This window comes from Lepidochelys olivacea (genome assembly GCF_965140295.1).
Source record: "Lepidochelys olivacea isolate rLepOli2 genome assembly, chromosome: 3".
Classification (NCBI taxonomy): domain Eukaryota; kingdom Metazoa; phylum Chordata; order Testudines; family Cheloniidae; genus Lepidochelys; species Lepidochelys olivacea.
The window spans coordinates 69,903,494-69,923,789 of record NC_140413.1 but is presented as its reverse complement, the minus strand read 5'-3'; the positions used below and the strand labels follow the sequence as shown (position 1 = coordinate 69,923,789).

The following is a 20,296-nucleotide window of genomic DNA, read 5'->3' as shown; positions in this document are numbered from 1 at the left end:
CAGGCACCTGTTTTAAATTCTGTAATGAACAGACTCTTCCATGTTCCTGATGAACATAAAACAATTGGTTCAAACCACCTATAAAATAAAAATAGTAGACTCTTAGCTGGTGTCAGAGAAAAGTATGTTGTCTCTGGGTTTATTCTCCTCTGAGAGCTGAGAGGAAGTGAGGGAAACTCAGTGTTCGGTTTCACAAGAACAAAACTAATGGTAAATGAGGAGCTGGTCAAGACAATTTATGTTGTTTGGAGCGAGGGATAAGAATGTTGTATGAATGTATTTATACTGCTTTATGTTTTGCTACACAGAACCTTGAACAAGAAGGGAGATAAGTTTCCACAAGAACTGTTTTATGACTGGGAGATAATAGCAGTAGGCTGCAAAACAAAGACTTGAGAAAAGACTAGTTGTTTTTTTACATAAAGAGAATGGGAATGAACTGGTGTTGATAACCAGTCTGGGTCTTATTTGTTCTCTTTTGCAGAATTTGTGATGCATTTTCTTGTATAAATGGTCCCTTGGACATGACCGTTGAAAATATTTTTCAAAACTGCAAATAAAAAATTCCTTCTCTCAGAAGTGTTGTGTACCTTAAACACTATCAGAAACGTGGAAAGAAAGTCATTTATAGCATGACTGATTTAAGGTTTGGTGTCTTAAACAGAAATAATAAACAGGCATGTAACCCGAGGTTGTAACGGTGTTTCTTTATAACTGCTATAAATGCTTTTCAGACTGCGTAGTGGACTACGCTCCTTACTGATTTCCAGTGACAGTGGTGTGACTGCAGAGGGTGCCCTGAAGTACAAGTATTTATGTATATATAATCAGTTGTGGAGCCCAGGTTCTGGAATGGGGTTCAGGGGGAGTAAATGACATACGATTGGCTATTGGTGGGCAGCCCTGCACTCACCCAGCAGTGGCAGCTCCTGTCCCATAGCGTTGGGTCTGGCTCCCCACTCTCAATGTTGCAAGTTGGCACATGGGATCTTAGAGTCATTTAGTTTTGTCCCTGGCTCTCTGTTCCATTATGATGCTCTCCAGAGCATCAATTTCTGGTGTGAAAATCACACAATTTCTGGTGTGAAAATTTGTGTCATTATACCTCCTTTTGCCAGTTGATTGAAAAGACACCACACACATTTCTAAAGGCTGCTGTGGGGAGTAAGGGAAGTTGGCCTCCTATCCTTCCCCACCTCCTATTACCTCTGCCTTTGCTACTTATCTGATGTGCTGCCTGATTTCTGTTTAAAATTTCTGGTTGAGTCTTAAACTGACTGGTGACGTAAGTAGCTGAAACGTGATTTGGAATGATAACTCATTTTTGATGTGATCGTGATTGTTAATTGTCCTTTTCCACTTTCTTCTCCTCCAGATCTGGACTCGGCAGGATCGCCAGTGTATTCTCAATGCCTTAGCACAGTTATTAGTGGATAAAGAATGTACTCTACTGATTGGTCGTCAGTTTCGACCAATCCTGCTGGATTTACTGGAAAGAAATGCAGAAACCATTAATGCTGGTGGCCAAATCAACCACGATCTGCATGAAAGGCTTTGTGTAGCAATGAGCAAGCTAATTGGTGACCACCCTGATGTGCTTCCGTAAGTGATGTGATGTCTGCTTGTGTGATGTTTGAACTTGTTCGCTGTATACTAGGTAGTGCTGACTAGTCAGTAGATGGATCTTCTGGCTATGGGAGAATGGGTATTTTCATATATTTTTATTGCCTTGGTAATGGACATTTCTTGAATTGAAACTCTGACTGAGAAAACCCAAGCTTTTAAATTAAAGGACATGTTTAAATGAATGTCTGGCAATGTCTAACATGATATGCATCTTTTTCAATGATTGAAATAAAATAGAAAAATGTCTGACGTGCATGGTAGAGAGTTATGTGAAAATTATTCATTGGCTAAAATTTTCAAAACTATGCATCTAAAATTAGGCTACTAAATCCAAATTTGACCTAAATAAAAGTGGTCAGTACTGGTTCAGCAAATTGGAATTAAACCTCTCTTGACAAGATCTTAACACTGGTTAGTGGAAATGGTGCTGACCACTGTTTGTCCTTGTAATCTGTATAATCAGCACTAGTCAGTTAAACTGACTGTTCACAAATGACTGCTAATGGTTGTTTGCAGTGTGGTGGTAGTAGTAAGTGGTGGTCTCGGGTTACAGTAGAATCTCATAGTTACGAACACTTCGGGAATGTAGGTTGTTCATAATTCTGGAATGTTGGTAACTCTGAACAAAACATGATGGTTGTTTCTTTCAAAAGTTTACAACTGAACATTGACTGAATACAGCCTTGAACTATGCAGAAGAAAAATGCTGCTTTCTCTTTATTTTTTTAGTAGTTGACATTTAACACAGCACTGTACTCTATTGTCTGTCTGTCTGATTGTGTACTTGAGGTTCCAGATGAGGTGTGTGGTTGACCATTCAGTTCATACTCTGGTGTTTGTGACTCTGAGGTTCTACTGTATTAGAGAGACAAGGTGGGTGAGGTAATATCTTTTTTATTGAACCAACTTCTGTTAGTGAGAAAAAACAAACTTTTGAGCTACAAGAACTCTTCTTTGGGTCTGGGAAGGGGAGTCAAGGCTGGTCTACACTGGAAACTTACACCAGCATAGCTACATCTGTCAGGTGTGTGAAAAATCTACCCCCCTGAGAGATGCAGCTATGCTGACCTAACCCCCTGTGCAGACAGTGATAGGTGGATGGAAGAAGTCTTCCTTTGACCTAGCTACCGTCTCTTGGGGAGGTGGATTAGCTACAGCGATGGGAGAATCCCTCCTGTTTCTGTGGTAAGTGTCTACACTGAAGCGCTACAGCAGCGCATATGTGTCTCTCTAACATTTTAAGTGTGTGTATATATAGGCTTCAGAGTGTCATAGGTAAATACAAGATGGAACAGATACAAGGTGAAATATGTTAACTACTTATGCTAAACAGTCTATTCCACCTTGTGTTTAGCTGTGATGCTCTGAGTACCTTTCCCAGACTTGAAGAAGAGCTCTGTTGGTGAAACAAATTTTCAGGCTACGCAGAAATTGGTTCAGTAAAGGATATTACATCACCCACCTTGTCTCAGATAAAATGGTACTATTTCCAATTGTAAACAAGGCTTCATTTTACATTTGGTTTGCATTGTATAGTACCAACAATTACTGTTTCAGGACTTTTGTGGATTAGAATTCTTTTGTAGATTGTTTTCTGTGCTATTTATGCACGTTTGCCTATCGTAATGTCTCCACTTATCTCTCTCTAAGGTTTGCTCTCAGATATTTTAAGGATACATCACCAGTGTTCCAAAGACTCTTCTTGGAAAGTTCTGATGCAAACACAGTCCGATATGGGCGCAGACGGATGAAGTTACGTGATCTCATGGAAGCTGCATACCTATTCCTTCAACAAGAGCAGTCTGTATTCCGGGAATTGTGGGACTGGAGTGTGTGTGTTCCGCTGCTAAGGAGTCATGATACTTTGGTCCGCTGGTAAGTTTAAATCCAAAAATCTTTTCCATTCATGGACAAATGTTCTGAATTTCTCCTAGCAGCCTTCACTTTTAAGGGGAAAGATGAGAGCAACCTTCAGCAATACCAGACAAAGAATGTGCCACTCCTGGGGGAATTCTGCACCACTGCGCAATGCAGAATTTGCCCAGAAATCCATGTTTCCCCTACAGAATTGGGGTTGCTGGCTGTCACTAGGGGCTGCTGGACTCTGCAGAGCCCAGCTCGCAGTGGGGTTGAAGGCTCTGCACACTCTGACTGCCCAGCTTGGTCTCATTCTCCTGGGAATGGGAGAGGTCCTGGGAGACCCAGCTCTGGCCAATGGTGAGGAAGGGCAGGGCCACACCGCAATACATCCCCCAGTGGGACAGTAAAGAATCTAGGGGGAGTAAAGGCACTGGGGGTGGAGGTTTGTGGGGCTGGGGGGTGCCCCGTGGCTGGGTTTTGGGGAGAGGGGGGTACGAATGTCTGGGCTGGGGGGTGCCCAGCAGCTGAGCACTGGGCGGCAGGGAATGCAGGTGTCTTGGTTCTGGTGGCCCCCACCACACCCCTCCACCCCCTCCCCCAACTGGAACTGGTTGTCATAGGACAGGGTAGTCAATAGGTGCACCATGGGCCAAATCCGGACCACCAGACGCTTTTGAATGGACCCCAAAATCTTTTTATTTACTTATTATTTTCATTATTGTTATTATTTTTTTACTTATTTACTCTGGTGTCTGGACCTTGACTAGACCTTGACCAAGAAATTTGGACTTTGACAAAAAATAATTGACTACCCCTGTCGTAGGACTTTCTTTCACTCTCTTCTCCTGGGGGAACTTTTTTTTTTTTTTTTTTTTGGTGTTTTCTGTATTGTTGACAGGTATTTTGAAATAAATTACCAAAATATTTCAAACTGGAGTGATTGTGTTGTTTTGACAACTAAAATATGCAGAATTTAAAAATATTGTGTGCAGAATTTTTAATTTTTTTGGCCCAGAATTCCCCTAGGAGTAATGTGTTAAATTGGGGTTCAGATTTCATACATGTCTACCAATGTCTCCTAAGAAAAAGGTCTTAAGTTTCAGTTAAAATAAAAACTGTAAACATTTAAAAACATTAAAGTTTCTACTGCAAAATGGAGGGAAAAACCCCCACCCACCTACCTAACTTTCTAAATTATGATAAAGCACATAAAAGACAGCTCCTCTAAGCCTGGTGCATCACCCAGAATAGAAAGTGCACTCAGTGGGTGATGCACCAGGCTTAGAGAGCTGTCGTTTGTGTGCTTGTACTCCTGCCTCAGTTCCTTTTCCTTCTGATGGCACTGCTGTTCAATAACCCAGAGCTGCCACTTTTTCCAACGAGTGCTTGTAGATCATCTTGTTCTGGCTTGAATTTCTGAGCTGTGCCTGCACATGCTCCTCACACCAGAGCCCAAGGAAATCCGTGAGCTCTCTTTGGGTCCAGGAAGATACACAAAACATTTATAGCACCTTTTGCTAAGATCCAAAATGATCTGAAAGGTTGGGAGCTTGCTTACAATGGTGGTAGTTCACAGATGGGGTCTGTATGGGTTTCAATAGCTCTTCATCATGACTTCTGGTCAAACTGACTCCTGGGCAATGGAGTGAAGAAAGGTTAACTGTCTCGATTTTTAAAAATACACCAGTACTCTAAATTCACTTGACAGTAAGGCATGAGATAAGGTTATCATTTTAGAGTTACTGGTTCATTTACCGGAGTAGGTTTATATGGCTTTTTTACAGTAATTTTGGAAGGGAGAAACTAGCTGACTTTAAATTTTGTGCTGAGCCACTCTTCTTCTGGGGGCTTTCCTCTTTCAGCCTCACTGCACATTGATGGTGGTCAGAAAATGAGAACTGACTAAACCTGATGAAAAATGTATTTGCCTGTCAGATTTTGTACTAAACATTTTTTAAGTTATATATTCATTATTTGAAGAGGCAGCTGTATCGAGTAGTGAAGTCAAAAGATTTGAAGTGGTTTTAGGATTCTGTTGGCACTGAGCCTTGAGCTAATGTCTTGATCTGTTGATACTATGGTCAATCTAACTGCTGAATTAGAGGAAAGCCAGATCTTCTAGAAAGCCAGATTCTCCATTTAAGGTGAAGATATCCAAGAGATGCTTCTATTTAAAAAGTGCACCTAATTGTTGTGTTTGCCGCAATATACCCTACTTATAGAAAGGCTTGTTACATTGTGAGGCACATTGTTTCAATATGTCAAGACTTGAGTCAGTTTTCTCTAGAGAAATATTTCAGATTATTATACTGTAAATAAAAACACTTAAAGAGCATTCACTGAAATGAAGCAATAAAATATGAAACAGGACACAGCAAATCATTTTAAAATGGTACTACACTTTTGCCTTGGGTAGCAAACTTTTATAGCTTACAATACAAAATTCATTGCCTCTATCAGTTATATGCCAAAAGGTGAGTCTTTTTTCTACTAAGAGTCGGACGACACATTCTTGATCTATAGCCCAGCTGTAGCTATGGGGAAGCCAATTCTTTCTCTCTATCGACCCCTCTGGGGGAAAAAGATGTACAAGATTCTTCTTCTAAAATTTTGTGTCTTTGTTTATGAATCAGAAAAATAGGTTTCTGAAGAATCTTTTGAAATCTATTTTGTTGAAAATGTTCTTTGCAGGTACACTTCAAATTGCCTTGCTTTGGTTACATGTATGAATGATGAGCACAAATTATCTTTCCTTAAGAAGATCTTCAATCCAGATGAATTAATACGTTTCAGACTAAAGTAAGATGCATTTTCACATTGAATACATTGCATGATTAAGTATATTTGGTGTAAATTACATCCAACTGCAATAATGAATGTGGATACTAATTTGACAGGCAACTGGAAGAATCACAGATGTGGAATGTGGAGAGAGCCCTTGTTTTGGCCAATCCAGACACCTCTCTTTGGCACAGAGAGAAAGGGCTGCAGTACACGCAAGGAGACATCATATCAGGTGACCTCTCTGCAAATGTAATAGCAGTATGTGGAGTTGTGCTACCAAGGCAACAACTTGTGCCTAAAGAACAGGTAGGTACAGCCTTAATTGTCTCCTAATTATTAAAATGTGAATGCTAAGAATTGACCTACATTGGTTGATTTCTTAAGTGAAGTTGAATGTATGTAGTACTGGCGGCAAATTTTATTTCACGCTGTGCCATTCACTAAGGCACTGTGAAGTGGAATGTTGGTACTTCAGAGAAGCTGTATGTTGGAATGAAGCAGTGTAAGGGTTAACACAGCGATTTGTTCGGTTTCTACATATCAGCTCTTGTAAACTGGCTCTGAGAGAATGTTCAGCAGCTACTTTTCCAGCTCTGTATAGTATCTCCTTGCCAAATCCAGAGGCTTTCTCAAGAACATGGGGTCATGGCCTAGCTAGCAAGGGGGTCTGAAACAGTCATTTGTACCTTCATGGAAATGTTTTTTTATGCCATATGAGTTTATACCCTCTCTTTGCCGGCAGTTGCTCCCCAAAATAAGACATTCTTTAACATTTATTTTTTAAATAAATTAAAACTTACTCTGTGGAGGCTGCCACTTTCCTGCTAATAGGCAGGAAAAGAAAACAAATAGGAAAATATTTCTACACTTACATTGATAGGAAAGGCACTGGACTCTGCACATTTTGGGTAGGTTTTAATATGCATATTTTAAACATGTTCACCTAAACAGTTTTTTAAAAACTTTTATTTCTTTTTGTAAACTGTTAAGGCAAGTGAAGTACAGATTGACAAACTGAGAAACATGTCCATGTTCTGCAGAAAGGATCTGCCTCTAACCTGTTCTCCCCATTCCCACCCTCTGTACTTCCTGTAGCTTCAGCCAGTACTCTCAGACTAGACCACTCCCCAAACCACCTTTCTTGCTTTCGCTCTAACCTGATCTCAACTCCTGACTCTGTTCAGCCTTAGCACAAGTTGTTTAATCTAAAAGCACTGACCTGGAGAAGTGTGTGGAGAGCATCAGTTTTTCAGCACTTCTCAAACAGTGTGGGAATCAAGGAGACAGGATTTTCAACTTCTGAATTTCCCGGACTCTGTCTAGTAATAAAATTACAAGCAAAATAAAACTGTATTGACCATCTACCAATTCTTATAAGTAATTGAAACTTGTTTAAAATAGGAGTTCAAAATATTAGGCTCTTCATATTTTCAATGAAGGATAAGTTTGATTTTCTGTTCTAGCTCCTCTCTCCTTGCATGTCAGGAAAATGGCAATTTCTGTGGAATAAACTGAAGTTTTCACATCTGTAGAAAAGTTAAGATATGTTAAGAATGTGTTGATGATTCATATTACACCCTGATTGGAAAATATAACTTCCCATTAAAAAGTCTAAATGCACTAAAATAATCTGAGTAAAAGATGACGTATAATATTTAGTATATTTTTGTTAATGTTCGTACATCAGTGAGTTTAGTGGCTCCACATTGTTGTCTATGCAAATATGAATAGATTCAGCACTTTAATCTCATGAGTAAGGTTATCAGTAAACAACTGCTGTTGGATTATGGTAAGGCTTTGTTCTGTAATAGGGAGCTGCTCTAATGACTTAATTTGCTGTATACATCAAAGGATTTTTTTTTAATAGGTAAATCTGATAAACATTGGTGGAACATTAAAATAATCACTCTACCATTATGGCATCTGTAGTATGACTGTTTTTTGAGAGCAAATTAGCTCATGCATACACTTTATAAATTGTATATTTTTATTGTAGGTTTTTGGTGGATTGAATCTGTATTTTAATACTAACCATTAAGTATTGTTTGTTCAATCTGCATTCTCAATGATCCATTATATCATTTGGCATAAGCTCCTAGTAAGAGCTATATAGCTGGCATTTTCTAGTATTCAGACTCATTTTTATGAATGCTGCATTGGAGCATTCCAGTAATACTGTGCACAACTCATCTATGAATAAACACTTCAGTATGGTAACTTAAGTTCTCTACCCTAACAGGAAAGTACCATTAAGCATTTTGTGCTGGTTGAATCTACCTGCATGAATCTTCAAAACCTTGCAATGGCAGTAGCTTTCCAGAATCCTGTATTATTAGAGGGACCAATAGGATGTGGCAAAACTTCTTTAATTGAGTATTTAGCAGTCATTACAGGAAGAATGAAGCCCCCTCATATTCTGAAAGTTCAACTTGGAGATCAGACAGACAGTAAGGTAATGGAAAAATATTCCTGCTATTGGGGGAAGGGTAAACTCATTTATGCTTGACACTCAAAACCCCATCCTTATACATGAATTTACATTACTTAAGTTTTTTGAAATGTGAAATATTGATCTGCAGCAAGTCCAAATTCCTAATGGGAATTGAAGAATTTGAAAATGAGAAACTTCAAGATACGGGCTTAGTAAGCTTTAAATTCTTCACAAAAACTGCATCACATCAATTCTTTTTTTTTTTATTTTAAAGTTACTACATTTTTTAAGACTTGTGTATATGAGAGAGCTGCTCTGATTAATTAAAGGGGTGATTTTAAAATGATTTAGCTGGTGTGAAAGGCTGCGTGGACACTCTTATTTCAGTTTTATACCAGGCTTTTTTCTATTTACCTTAAGACACTTGAGAGCAGGTTTAAGTTACATTGAAACAAGTTACTTTTAAACTGATGAATGTCTACACAGGGTTTGCACTGGTGTAACTATATAGATTTTAAAACTGTTTTAAGTTAAACTGGTGCAGCTCTGTCATGTAGACAAGGCCCTAGTGAAAATTGCACAGTTCAGATATTTCATGCATATCCTAGTGAGTTTGAGCTGATGCATTTTCTGGCTTTACACTGTGGCTGGGAGGGCACTAAGAATTTCATTTAACTTTGTTAAACACCTACAGTTTTGTGAGCAGGCTAACATTCACAAACAATGTTGACTTTGGGGATTTTGTTGCCAGATGCAGCAGCCTATACCGCTTGTATGGAAGAGCTAGTCCTTTTCATCGAGTCTTTGAAATATTTAGAAAGGTAGAAATAAAACTGCCTCTCAGAGCTTAGTTGTAAGATCACCATTTCAGGAGAGTGTGATGGGACTGGAAATAAATAGCAAAGTATAAAGGTTAAAAAAAAAATTAAATATATAACTGAACTATCCAAGAAATGCTTAGAAGAGGAGTGTATCTTTATGGCACCGATGAAGTGAGCTGTAGCTCACGAAAGCTTATGCTCAAATAAATTTGTTCGTCTCTAAGGTGCCACAAGTACTCCTTTTCTTTTTGTGGATACAGACTAACACGGCTGCTACTTTGAAAAGAATTTCTAGTGTGTTTCTAGAAAGAGCTTTTTATTTTAAAATGTATCTTATTTTTGCTTTATATATTTGACTGTATTCCAGTTTAATTGTTTCTCCTATATAGTTTGGTATTCTCTTTGTTGTGGGTTTTTCACACAGGGATGGGGAGGTAGAAAACATTTTTAGAAGTAGGAAAATATGGATGTGAAACTACAGTCTATTGGGGTATCCAGGGACAGGTGGAATACCTGTCTGTTTTATCTTTTTTTTTAAATGGGCTGCATTTCAAGTTGGTAATCTCCCTTTTAAGATAAAAGTTGTGTTTTAATAAAGATACGGAAGACCCTAGCTATGAGTGGATGCATTTAGCTGTTGTAAATTATTTCTAAAACTTCATTTTTTTTCCTATTTTATAAGTACCTTGAATAGTAACTTCATGTTTCATCTTGATGTAAAAGGCACAAAGAGTTGGGATGTGTTACATTAGCGGGATGTCAGATCAAGCCATGGAAAGTAATTGATTTAATAAAAATTGTGTATATACTCCTGACATTTCCAGTGTTAACTACTTTTCCTAAGAAGGCTGAGTCTAGCTGTAGATCACTTTGGATTGTAGCTAATAGCTGTTAAGAGAATAATAGGAGTGTTTCAAGAATGCTGTTGCTTACATTTTTCTTTGAACACTAAAATTAGTATCCTACTGAAAAAAACTATCTGAGGATGGTGTTGATATTTATAGAGCCATGCAAATCCATGGATACCTGCTTTGTATCCGCAGATATCTGCGGGCCATTTTTGTGGATCAGCTGTGGATACAAATTTTGTATCTGCACAGAGCTCTAGAGACATTGCATCCACACAGGGCTCTAGGCAGGTTATGTGTATGACTTACATACTGGGGTTAGATATATTATGTAAGTTATTTGAGTTTATCAAGACATATAATAAACCAGTTTTTATTTATTTCTACTGGTTTTTTTTTTTTAACAGACATTACTGGGTATGTATCGTTGTACAGATGTGCCAGGGGAGTTTGTGTGGCAGCCTGGAACTTTGACACAAGCTGTCACCAAAGGACACTGGATTCTGCTGGAGGATATTGACTATGCTCCTCTGGATGTGGTATGCAATTTACTTTCTCCTATAGGCAACATTGTAAAATAAATGGGTGATGGCATACTGATAGTTGGTTTTAAAGGCTAATGCCCAATCAGCGGTAGTGTGTGCATCTTGGATCTGTTGAGTTGGGGCAGGAGGTGCAAGGGGGAGGAGAGGGGAAAAAAATGATCATTAATTAGGTAATCTGAATTGACCAATTGGTACATTCATTCTTTTTCACTCACCTCTCCTTGCCCCAGCTGAAACAGTGTAAAAGATTATACCATATTATGCTCTGGAACAAGTACTGTGACATTTATCTTAATTGATTCCTAATAGTCAGTTATAGAACTAGTGTTCATTAGAGAGAACTTTTCCTTATATCAGTGACTGGAATTCTACACTGCCTTCTACAAAGAGGTATCTCATATAAATATTATATTGGACGTTCTGCAAAAATTCAAATTCTTTCTTGCATCCAGTTATTTTTTCATAGCTCTGTAAAGAATCCTTTATGGCACTAACTCTGCTGCCAGTTTTACTTTTATTGGGATGCAGACTTTCAAACCATAGGGACCCTATAACAAAGCCAATATATAGCCTCCTTATGAATTTAGGTCTTAAGCAATTTTATGGGGCTACTTGAAATATTCTGAAGTGTCTTATTTTAAAAGGTAAATTACAGTTTAATGTAGCCTGGATTTTTTTATGATATCTGTATTTTTACTTTATAATTCCGTGCTTTTCTATAAACACCTTCTCTATATTTGAGTATTTTACCACTAGAGGGTTGTATACTTCCTCACTTTTGTAGGCTGAGCTTATTATATGCACCAGACTCCTTGCATCCTACCATCCTCTCTGTCGCCCCCAAACCCCACCCCAGCAAGCTTCTTGTATGGCAATTTCCTCGTAACCCCAGCCCTTCCTCCAACCCGTTATTTCTTTTCTTTCTGTTTGGGATGTAAGTCATTCAGGGGAATCAACATTTTATACTCTAGTGGGGTGATGGGCAGAGTTGGGATGTGGGGATATTTTTGTGATAGAAGGTACTGATGGCTGCCATAAATGAGGTCTTTGATTTAGAGAGACACTTTCCTTGGCCAATTGGAAAGAGGAGGTTTCAAACATGCAAGGGTGAAACTACCTTTTAGTCTATTGGGCTATCAAAAGGCAAGATTTCTGACTTGTGTAATGCAGTGTAAAAATTGGGATACCACAGTGGTCAGAGTGAAGAAAGATGAAAAGGAAAATGCTGATGGTCATTTTTCTATTAAAATGTGAATGCCAGCAGAAAGAGTGTAGTAATGTATTCTCTTTATGGAACTTGCTGCTGAATGATGTTAACTGGGACTGTTCAATCCTTGTCAGTGTCGCTTAGAAACATGTACCTATGAGAGGAAGTGCTGTTTCTGGCTGACTGGCATATTAAGGTAGCTCAGTATAAGTGGGCTGGTGATTCATGAAAGAAATGCAGTCTGGGTGGTTGAGCTTCTCCCAAAAGAAGTAGGAGTATTGCTTTTTGTTTCCAAGGTAGGAGTTCTTTCTCTTTTTCAGATCTCTGTGCTGATTCCTCTTCTGGAAAATGAAGAATTACTGATTCCTGGTCGTGGAGACTGTTTAAAAGTGTCTCCTGGATTCCAGTTCTTTGCAACCAGAAGGTAGGCATGTAAGGTAAAATAAACATGAGCGTTAATTGGCTGCTTTTAAGCTGAAGGCAGCAAGAGTAAGGAATTCAGACCAACATAAAGTTCAGAGGGCTAGAATGCGATACACAGACTTCATTAGTCATAAAACATGTAAAAGAAATGCATTAAATATCGAACAGCCTTGCAGTAGGACTGGATTTATACTGTAGCATCTTATGCAACCATTACTTCAGCAAGATTGAAGGCTTTGTAGGTTAAAAGTAAGAAAGTCAACAAATATTCAGATTGGATGGTCCTTCATTTTCCTTTATGGAGAGTTTTTGGCTCAGAATGATATGTTCTGATTTTCATGTTGTTAAAACTAATATGTAAAATATTTGATTCTCACATTTTTGTAGTGCTTATGAAAGTTGGAAGAATACCGAAGTATATATAGTGCACCATTTAAAAGAATATTGTTGAGCAACATTTTTGCTATACTTTTCAAAACTTAAACAACTTTTTCCTACTGCTTATGTTTTCCTTCGAGAAAAGATTTTCTTCCTATTGATCATTGTTCAGGCTACGATTTAGTCACGGGTATTTTTAGAAAAGTCATAGGTCACAAGCAATAAAGAAAAATTCATGATCCCTGACCTGTCCATGACTTTTACTAAAAATACCCCTGGCTAAATCCTGGGGGCTCTGGCCGCTCTGTGACTGCTGCTGGGGCAGTCCCCAGGGCCAGTCACACTGGCTGTTGTTCGGGCGGTCCCTGGGGCCGCCCCAGCAGCAGCTGATGTGGCTGGTTCTGGGGCTACTATAGAAGCAGCTGATGTGGCTGTCCCTGGGGCCACCAGAGCAGCTGGCCTCTGAGCCAGCTGCTTGGGTGGCTCTGAGGTCAGCCACACTGGCCTCTGCAGAAGTCACGGAGCCTTAATCATTGTTTGTTATTTGGGAGCTTAACCCAATGTGCATATGTCTTGATATAGTAGAATTGTAAGCTCTGTTGATGCTACTCTGGTGCTTCACACCTCTTTGGCGGAGCTGTGTCAAAGTATTATTGGGACAGTCTCTAAATAGTCATGAGTGGGTTTCATTTTCTTTAAATTGAAGGAGTGAATTTAAAAAAAAAGGATAGAATTTCAAGATGTGTAAGTAAAAGGCTGATAATCAGTTGCATGCACAGGACTGCTGCCATGGCGGGCATGGCATGGGCTTTGAAGGTGTGGGAGGTGTCTTAATGTGCAGCAGTAGGTTTTGCTGGTGCGACCTCCTGCTGCTCTGGGAAGCCAGTAGATGGTGAGTTCAGAGAAAACTCTGTCAGGGAATTGAGTCAGGTGAGAAGATCCATGGGCAGCTCCTTGTTCATCCTTACACTGCTGCAAAGGAAAGGGGGAAAACAGGGCAAAAATGAGGGGTGTCTGGCAAGGAAGAAGGAGCAAAACAGGAGGCGGTAAAGATGGGAGCAGTGAAAACTGGAGTAACAAGGGCGGAGAGAGTGACGAGAAAAGTGAGACCAAGACAGGGTGAGAAACAACTGGTGACAGTAATACAGTGGCAAACAAGCAGGGATCGGAGGACAAGGGCAGTGCCCTTTCTTGTATGTGTGAAAAGTGATCTCTGCAACAGGAAATTCTCACTGATGCTATGTCTGAAGGAGCTCTTATGGATATTGGATATCTATGGATATTGAGGTCTGGAGCCATGGGGAAGAGCAATGTCCTCCCAGGCACTGTCTTGTCCAGACCTGACAGACTTTGCAGTTCACAGTTATAATTTCCCCTTGTCCACCTCTGCAGCTGCTTTGAGCCTAGTCAGTGAAAGCACGGATCCTGCAGGAGCAATGGGAGTCAGCATAGAACTCGGAGTTAGGACAGATGCAGCAGCTATGTGTGTGGAGTTGAGAACTGGAGAGGATCTGGGAAGTGAGGAGACATAACTCCCCTCCTCATTCCAAGCCCCTCCCCTAGATAGGGCAGCAAACTTGGTAAGGGAAATCTCCAGGGTAGTTTGCTGCTGCTCTGGCTCTCTCCCTTCTGCATGTTTCTCTGTGGGAATAGGCAGTTTGGGCCAAAAGGAGAAATATACACCAGTAAGGGGTGGGTAATATGGAAAAGAGACAGGATGACATGCAGCTTCTGCTATGGACCCTAGAAGCCCTGTGCATTCAGATTAGACCAAGACAAATGTGCTAAACTTACTAGTTCTTTGAGGCATTGGAATAGTCCTATGGTAGAATATGGAATTTTAAATTCTTCAGTTAAACTATATGTAATAAGCTATATGACTCCATTGGGTGTGTTTGTTTAATTTAGAGTCTTCAGCTGTGGTGGTGGTTGGTACCGACAACAAAACAGTCATGCTACTCTTCTGGACAAGCATTGGACCAAAATTCGGATGGATAACATGAATAAAGCAGAACTCAAAGAGGTAGGTGGAGTAATGTCGTTATAGAGCACCAGACGTTGTTCCAGAGTTAAGGTTTACAACAGAGATTCCATAATAAACCTGATTCTTGTTTTTGTTGTTCAAAATCCACAAAATAGTCATATTGGCTTCAAAATGGATAGGTTAGATCTGGGGCAAAGGAATACTTATTCTACAAAGCTTGGAAGTGAATCAGAGAGAGATTTTGGGCAACCTCAAAATAGAACCGTTCAGCACAATTCTTAACATCTCTAGGGAATGTCTACTTTGGTTGAGCTTAGTATAGTACATCAAATGACTGCTGGAGAAGAAAGCTTCCATTTAAAAAGTAATTCTCTAGCCCTTTTCTTTGCAGGTATAGACCTCAAAGTGCAATCTGAGTGTGAAGAAGGCTTGTCAATGGGAGGAAGACTTTTTTTTGGTTCTTTTTGTGCCCCCCCCCGGTCCCCAATCAAAAGACTTGAGGGGAATTTTAACCCTTCTAATTCTCATGGAGGTGTGGAAGGGATCCACAAGCCTCTTAGGGTACGTTTACACTGCAGTTAAACATCCATGGCTGGCCCGTGTCAGCTGATTCAGGCTTGCAGGGCTGTAAAATTGTGGTGCAGGCATTTGGGTTTGGGCTGGAGCCCAGGTTCTGGGACCCTCCCCATCGCATTTCACAACATGACCTGGGGTTATGCCCTAATTTATCTCTAACTTGCCTCTGAATTGTCTCACTTCACTTGACCCATCTTCTACCAGGCCTCGTTTGACTGTTGTCAAGCCTGATTTTAGGAAACCGATTTTTGGGCCTAGAGTAGATTCCGTTTGTTAGCAACCTCTTGGTTGCCAGCAAAAAGTTGCTATTGTCCAACAATTGCTAATAAGCAGAAAGTAGCTTTCTGAGGCAGCAGCCAGGGAAGGAAATGCTGGGATGTGCCTTCCCTGGGTGCAGCCCACAAACCTGCTTGTGGGCAGACAGCAACAAGGAGGGGGGCAGCAGCCCGAATACCAGGGTTTTCCAGGGAATAGGTGTACTGGGGGCTCATGGAGCTGCACAGTACCTCTCTCTGCATCCTTTGGCTCAGCATGTCCCAGCACTTTCTTCCCTATATGGAGTGCCCTGACAGGGTGTAGTCGGGAGAGTGCAGGTACTGGGAGAGGTACCATGCAGCTCTGGCATCTGGGCTGCAGCTGCTTCCTCCCACTCTGCCTGCAGCCTCCTCTCCCAGCCCACAGCCTATCATCTCCTGTGTGGTCCCTATGTGCAGGTTTGCAAGCTGCCATCCCAGAAGGAAGCTATGGGACCAGCTGAGCACCAGCCACAGGCTCATTTGCACTGCTGCAGCCAGGGAAGGCAGGTCTCAGCACTTGCTTCCCTATCTGCAGCTCTGCAAACCTGCATGCAGTGTGCTCGGCCCATCCCAGTGCTTCCTTGTGGGGCTGCATCCCTACAAACTTGCCTGAAGGTGGATCCTTTTTTCTCAAAAATACGGCTAATAAGCAGCATGCTGTTGCCAATATCCAAACCCCATTTACATTAAAATCAATCGGACGGGATTGGTTCCTGGCAAAACACTGTTATTAACTGGAAGTTGTTAATATCCAAGTTTCTATTAAGCAGAATCTACTGTACTTACATTTCAACACAGTTCTGTATAACATAAGCAAGCATCATAGAACTGAAAGGGACCTTGAGAGGTCATCCCCTGCACTCAAGTCCAGTCCCCTGCACTCAAGGCGGAACTAAGTATTATCTAGACCACCCCTGACAGATGTTTGTCCAACTTGCTCTTAAAAATCCCCAATAATGGAGATTCCACAGCCTCCTTAGGCAATTTATTCCAGTGCTTAACCACTTAGACAGTTCGGAAGTTTTTCCTAATGTCCAACCTAAACCTCCCTTGCTGCAATTTTAGCCCATTGCTTCTTGTCCTATCCTCAGAGGTTAAGAAGAACAATTTTTCTCTCTCCTCCTTGTAACAATCTTTTATGCACTTGAAAACTGTTATGTCCCCTCTCAATCTTCTCTTCTCCAGACTAAACAAATCCAGTTTTTTCAGTCTTCCCTCATAGGTCATATTTTCTAGATCTTTTAATAATTTTTGTTGCTTTTCTCTGGACTTTCTCCAATTTGTCTACATCTTTCCTGAAATGTGGTGCCCAGAACTGGACACAATGCTCCAGTTGAGGCCTAATCACCATGGAGTAGAGCGGAAAAATTATTTCTCGTGTCTTGCTTACCATATTCCTGCTAATACATCCCAGAAGTATGTTTGCTTTTTTTTTTTTTTTTGAAGCAGCGTTACACTGTTGACTCCTATTTAGCTTGTGATCCAGATCCCTTTCCGCAGTACTCCTTCCTAGGTAGTCATTTCCCATTTTGTATGTGTGCAACTGATTGTTCCTTCCTAAGTGAAGTACTTTGCATTTGTCCGTATTGAATTTCATCCTATTTACTTAAGATCATTTCTCCAGTTTTTCCAGATCATTTTGAGTTTTAATTCTATCCTCCAAAGCAGTTGCAACCCCTCCCAGCTTGGTATCATCCGCAGATTTTATAAGTGTACTCTTTATGCCATTATCTAAATCATTGATGAAGATACTGAACAGAACCGGACCCAGAACAGATCCCTGCAGGATCCCACTCGTTATGCCCTTCCAGCATGACTGTGAACCACTGATGATTATTCTCTGGGAACAATTTTCCAACCAGTTATGCACCCATCTTATAGTAGCTCCATCTAGGTTGTATTTCCCTAGTTTGTTTATGAGAAGGTCATTCGAGACAGCATCGAAAGCCTTACTAAAGTCAAGATATACCACATCTACCCCTTCCCCCCCCAGTCCACAAGGCTTGTTACCCTGTCAAAGAAAGCTATCAGGTTGGTTTGACACAATGTGTTCTTGACAAATCCATGCTGAATGTTATTTATCACCTTATTATCTTCTAGGTGTTTGCAAATTGATTGCTTAATTATTTGCTCCATTATCTTTCAGTTACAGAAGTTAAGCTGACTGGTCTGTAATTCCCCAGGTTGTCCTTATTTCCCATTTTATAGATGAGCACTATATTTGCCCTTTTCCAGTCTTTGGAATGTCTCCTGTCTTCCACGACTTTTCAAAGATAACTGCTAATGGCTCAGATATCTCCTCAGTCAGCTCCTTGAGTATTCTAGGATGCATTTCATCAGGCCCATGTGATTTGAAGACATCTAACTTGTCTAAGTAATTTTTGACTTGGTCTTTCCCTATTTTAGACTCTGATCCTACCTCATTTTCACTGGCATTCACTATATTAGACGTCCAATCGCCACCAACTTCGGTGAAAACCGAAACAAAGGAGTCATTAAGCACCTCTGCCATTTCCACATGTTCTGTTGTTTTCTTTCCCCCCTCGTTGAGTAACAGGCCTATTCTGTCCTTGGTCTTCCTCTTGCTTCATCATTTTTATAGGCTACAAAAGTACTTAGCTTCTTTTTAAGACTGGATCCCCCCTTACTGGTCTTTGTAACTTGGCCTCTTGGGGAGTGATTATCTGAGTATATCCTAATAAAACTTGCATGACTAGTAGTTGGCTTCTGAGTTTATACAGATTGCAATTTCTGTTTGTCAGATTCTTCAGGGCAGATACCCCAACCTTGCTGCTGTGACTGATTGTCTACTAGACATTTATATTCAGCTGACTGGAGACAAGCATCAGACAACAGAAATCAGTTTTCCTGCCTGTGAGCAGGGAGTGGAAGATACATCAGAAATGAGAAAAGAAAACAAAAGGCCAAATCTGGAGGGAAGAGAACTATCTCTGAGGTAGGTTTGTCCCTTACACATTTATTCAGAGAATATTTAGCCAGCGAGTGAAAGTTTACAGTAAACTTGGCTTGGTTTGTGGTTTTTTCCTTGGGGAAAAACCATTAACATTATGAAACATAAGTTAAAAAATTAATAGTCTTGGAAAATTCTGTCATTCTTTTGTTTGTTTTAAAGTCATTTTTAATGCTTTGTAGCCCTCTGGAACTCTGAATCCAAAGGATGTAGAACTTCACTTTCTTGTGTAGTGTGGAATATAACTACTATGCAAGATTGACTGCATAATTTTGATTAAATGTAAAATGTCCTGAATGATTTGAACATCTTGGGATCAAGGGGTCAGAAATAAGAATTTAATATAAAGCCACAGGGATATTTCTCAATGCCTATTTTAGCAAAATGTATAAGGTCTAGTACAGGGGTGGGCAAACTTTTTGGCTCGAGGACCACATTGGGGTTGCAAAACTCTATGGAGGGCTGGGTAGAGAAGGCTGTGCCTCTCCAAACAGCCTGGCCCCGCCCCCTATCCGCCCTCTCCCACTTCCCACCCCCTGACTGCTCCCCGAGGAACCACTGACCCATTCAACCCCCCTGCTTCTTGTCCCCTGACTGTCCTGTCCTGGGACCCCCCGCTTCTAACCGCCCCCCTGCTCCCTGTCCCCTGACTGCCCCGATCCCTATCCACAGCCCTGCCCTTTGACAGGCCCCCCGGGACTTCCACGCCTTTTCAGCCCGCCCCAGAACCTCTGCCCCATCCAACCATCAGCTGACAGGCCCCCCCGGGACTCCCACACCTATCCAACTGCACCCTGTCCCCTGACTGCCCCCTGGCACCTCCGGTCCCCTTACCGTGGCGCTCAGAGCATTATATCTGGCAGCCGTGCCGCCCAGCCGGAGCCAGACATGCTGCTGCCCGCGTGGCACTGTAGCTGTGGGGGACGGGGAACAGCAGGGGCGGGGCTGGGGGCTAGCCTGTCCGGCGGGGAGCTCAAGGACCGGGCAGGATGGGCCCACGGGCCGGATGTGGCCTGCGGGCCGTTGTTGCCCACCTCTGGTCTAGTAGGTAAGATTTGCTAATTACAACTAAAACTTCTTGTTGAAAAGGGACACAAATGAGATTAAGGGGTAACTAATAAATATTTTTTCAGCTGTATTCTTTATTTGCACATGAGATTAGTGCATCTTGGTGTTAAGCAATTGTTTATGGCATTCTAATCTATAGTTTGCTCAAAGAAGCCAATCCTGTAGCATACAATTATTTTATGGCTTTTTGTGACATAAGAACAGCCTTAGTGAGTCAGACCAATGGTTCATGTAGCTCGGTATCCTGTCTTCTGACAGTGGTCAATGCCAGGTGCTTCAGAGGGAATGAATAGAACAGGCAGTCATCAAGTAATCCCTCCCCTGTTGTCCATTTCCAGCTCTGGCAAACAGAGGGTAGGGACACTCAGAGCATAGGGTTGCATCCCTGACCATCCTGGCTAATAGCCATTGATGGACCTATCCATGAACTTATCTAGTTCTTTTTTGAACCCTGTTATAGTTTTAGCCTTCACAGCAT

General features: G+C 41.0%; 1 protein-coding gene across 1 annotated transcript in view; it reads left to right on the top strand.

The window, feature by feature from the left end:
* Positions 1-20,296, top strand: part of MDN1 (midasin AAA ATPase 1) — a 163,204-nt gene that overhangs the window by 12,795 nt on the left and 130,113 nt on the right. Inside the window, exons 2-10 of the mRNA XM_084622359.1 lie at positions 1,376-1,602; positions 3,277-3,501; positions 6,178-6,285; positions 6,384-6,576; positions 8,510-8,722; positions 10,778-10,909; positions 12,443-12,546; positions 14,832-14,946; positions 18,542-18,735. Coding sequence (XP_084478485.1) covers positions 1,376-1,602; positions 3,277-3,501; positions 6,178-6,285; positions 6,384-6,576; positions 8,510-8,722; positions 10,778-10,909; positions 12,443-12,546; positions 14,832-14,946; positions 18,542-18,735 — 1,511 coding nt within the window. The remainder of the gene's footprint in view (positions 1-1,375; positions 1,603-3,276; positions 3,502-6,177; positions 6,286-6,383; positions 6,577-8,509; positions 8,723-10,777; positions 10,910-12,442; positions 12,547-14,831; positions 14,947-18,541; positions 18,736-20,296) is intronic.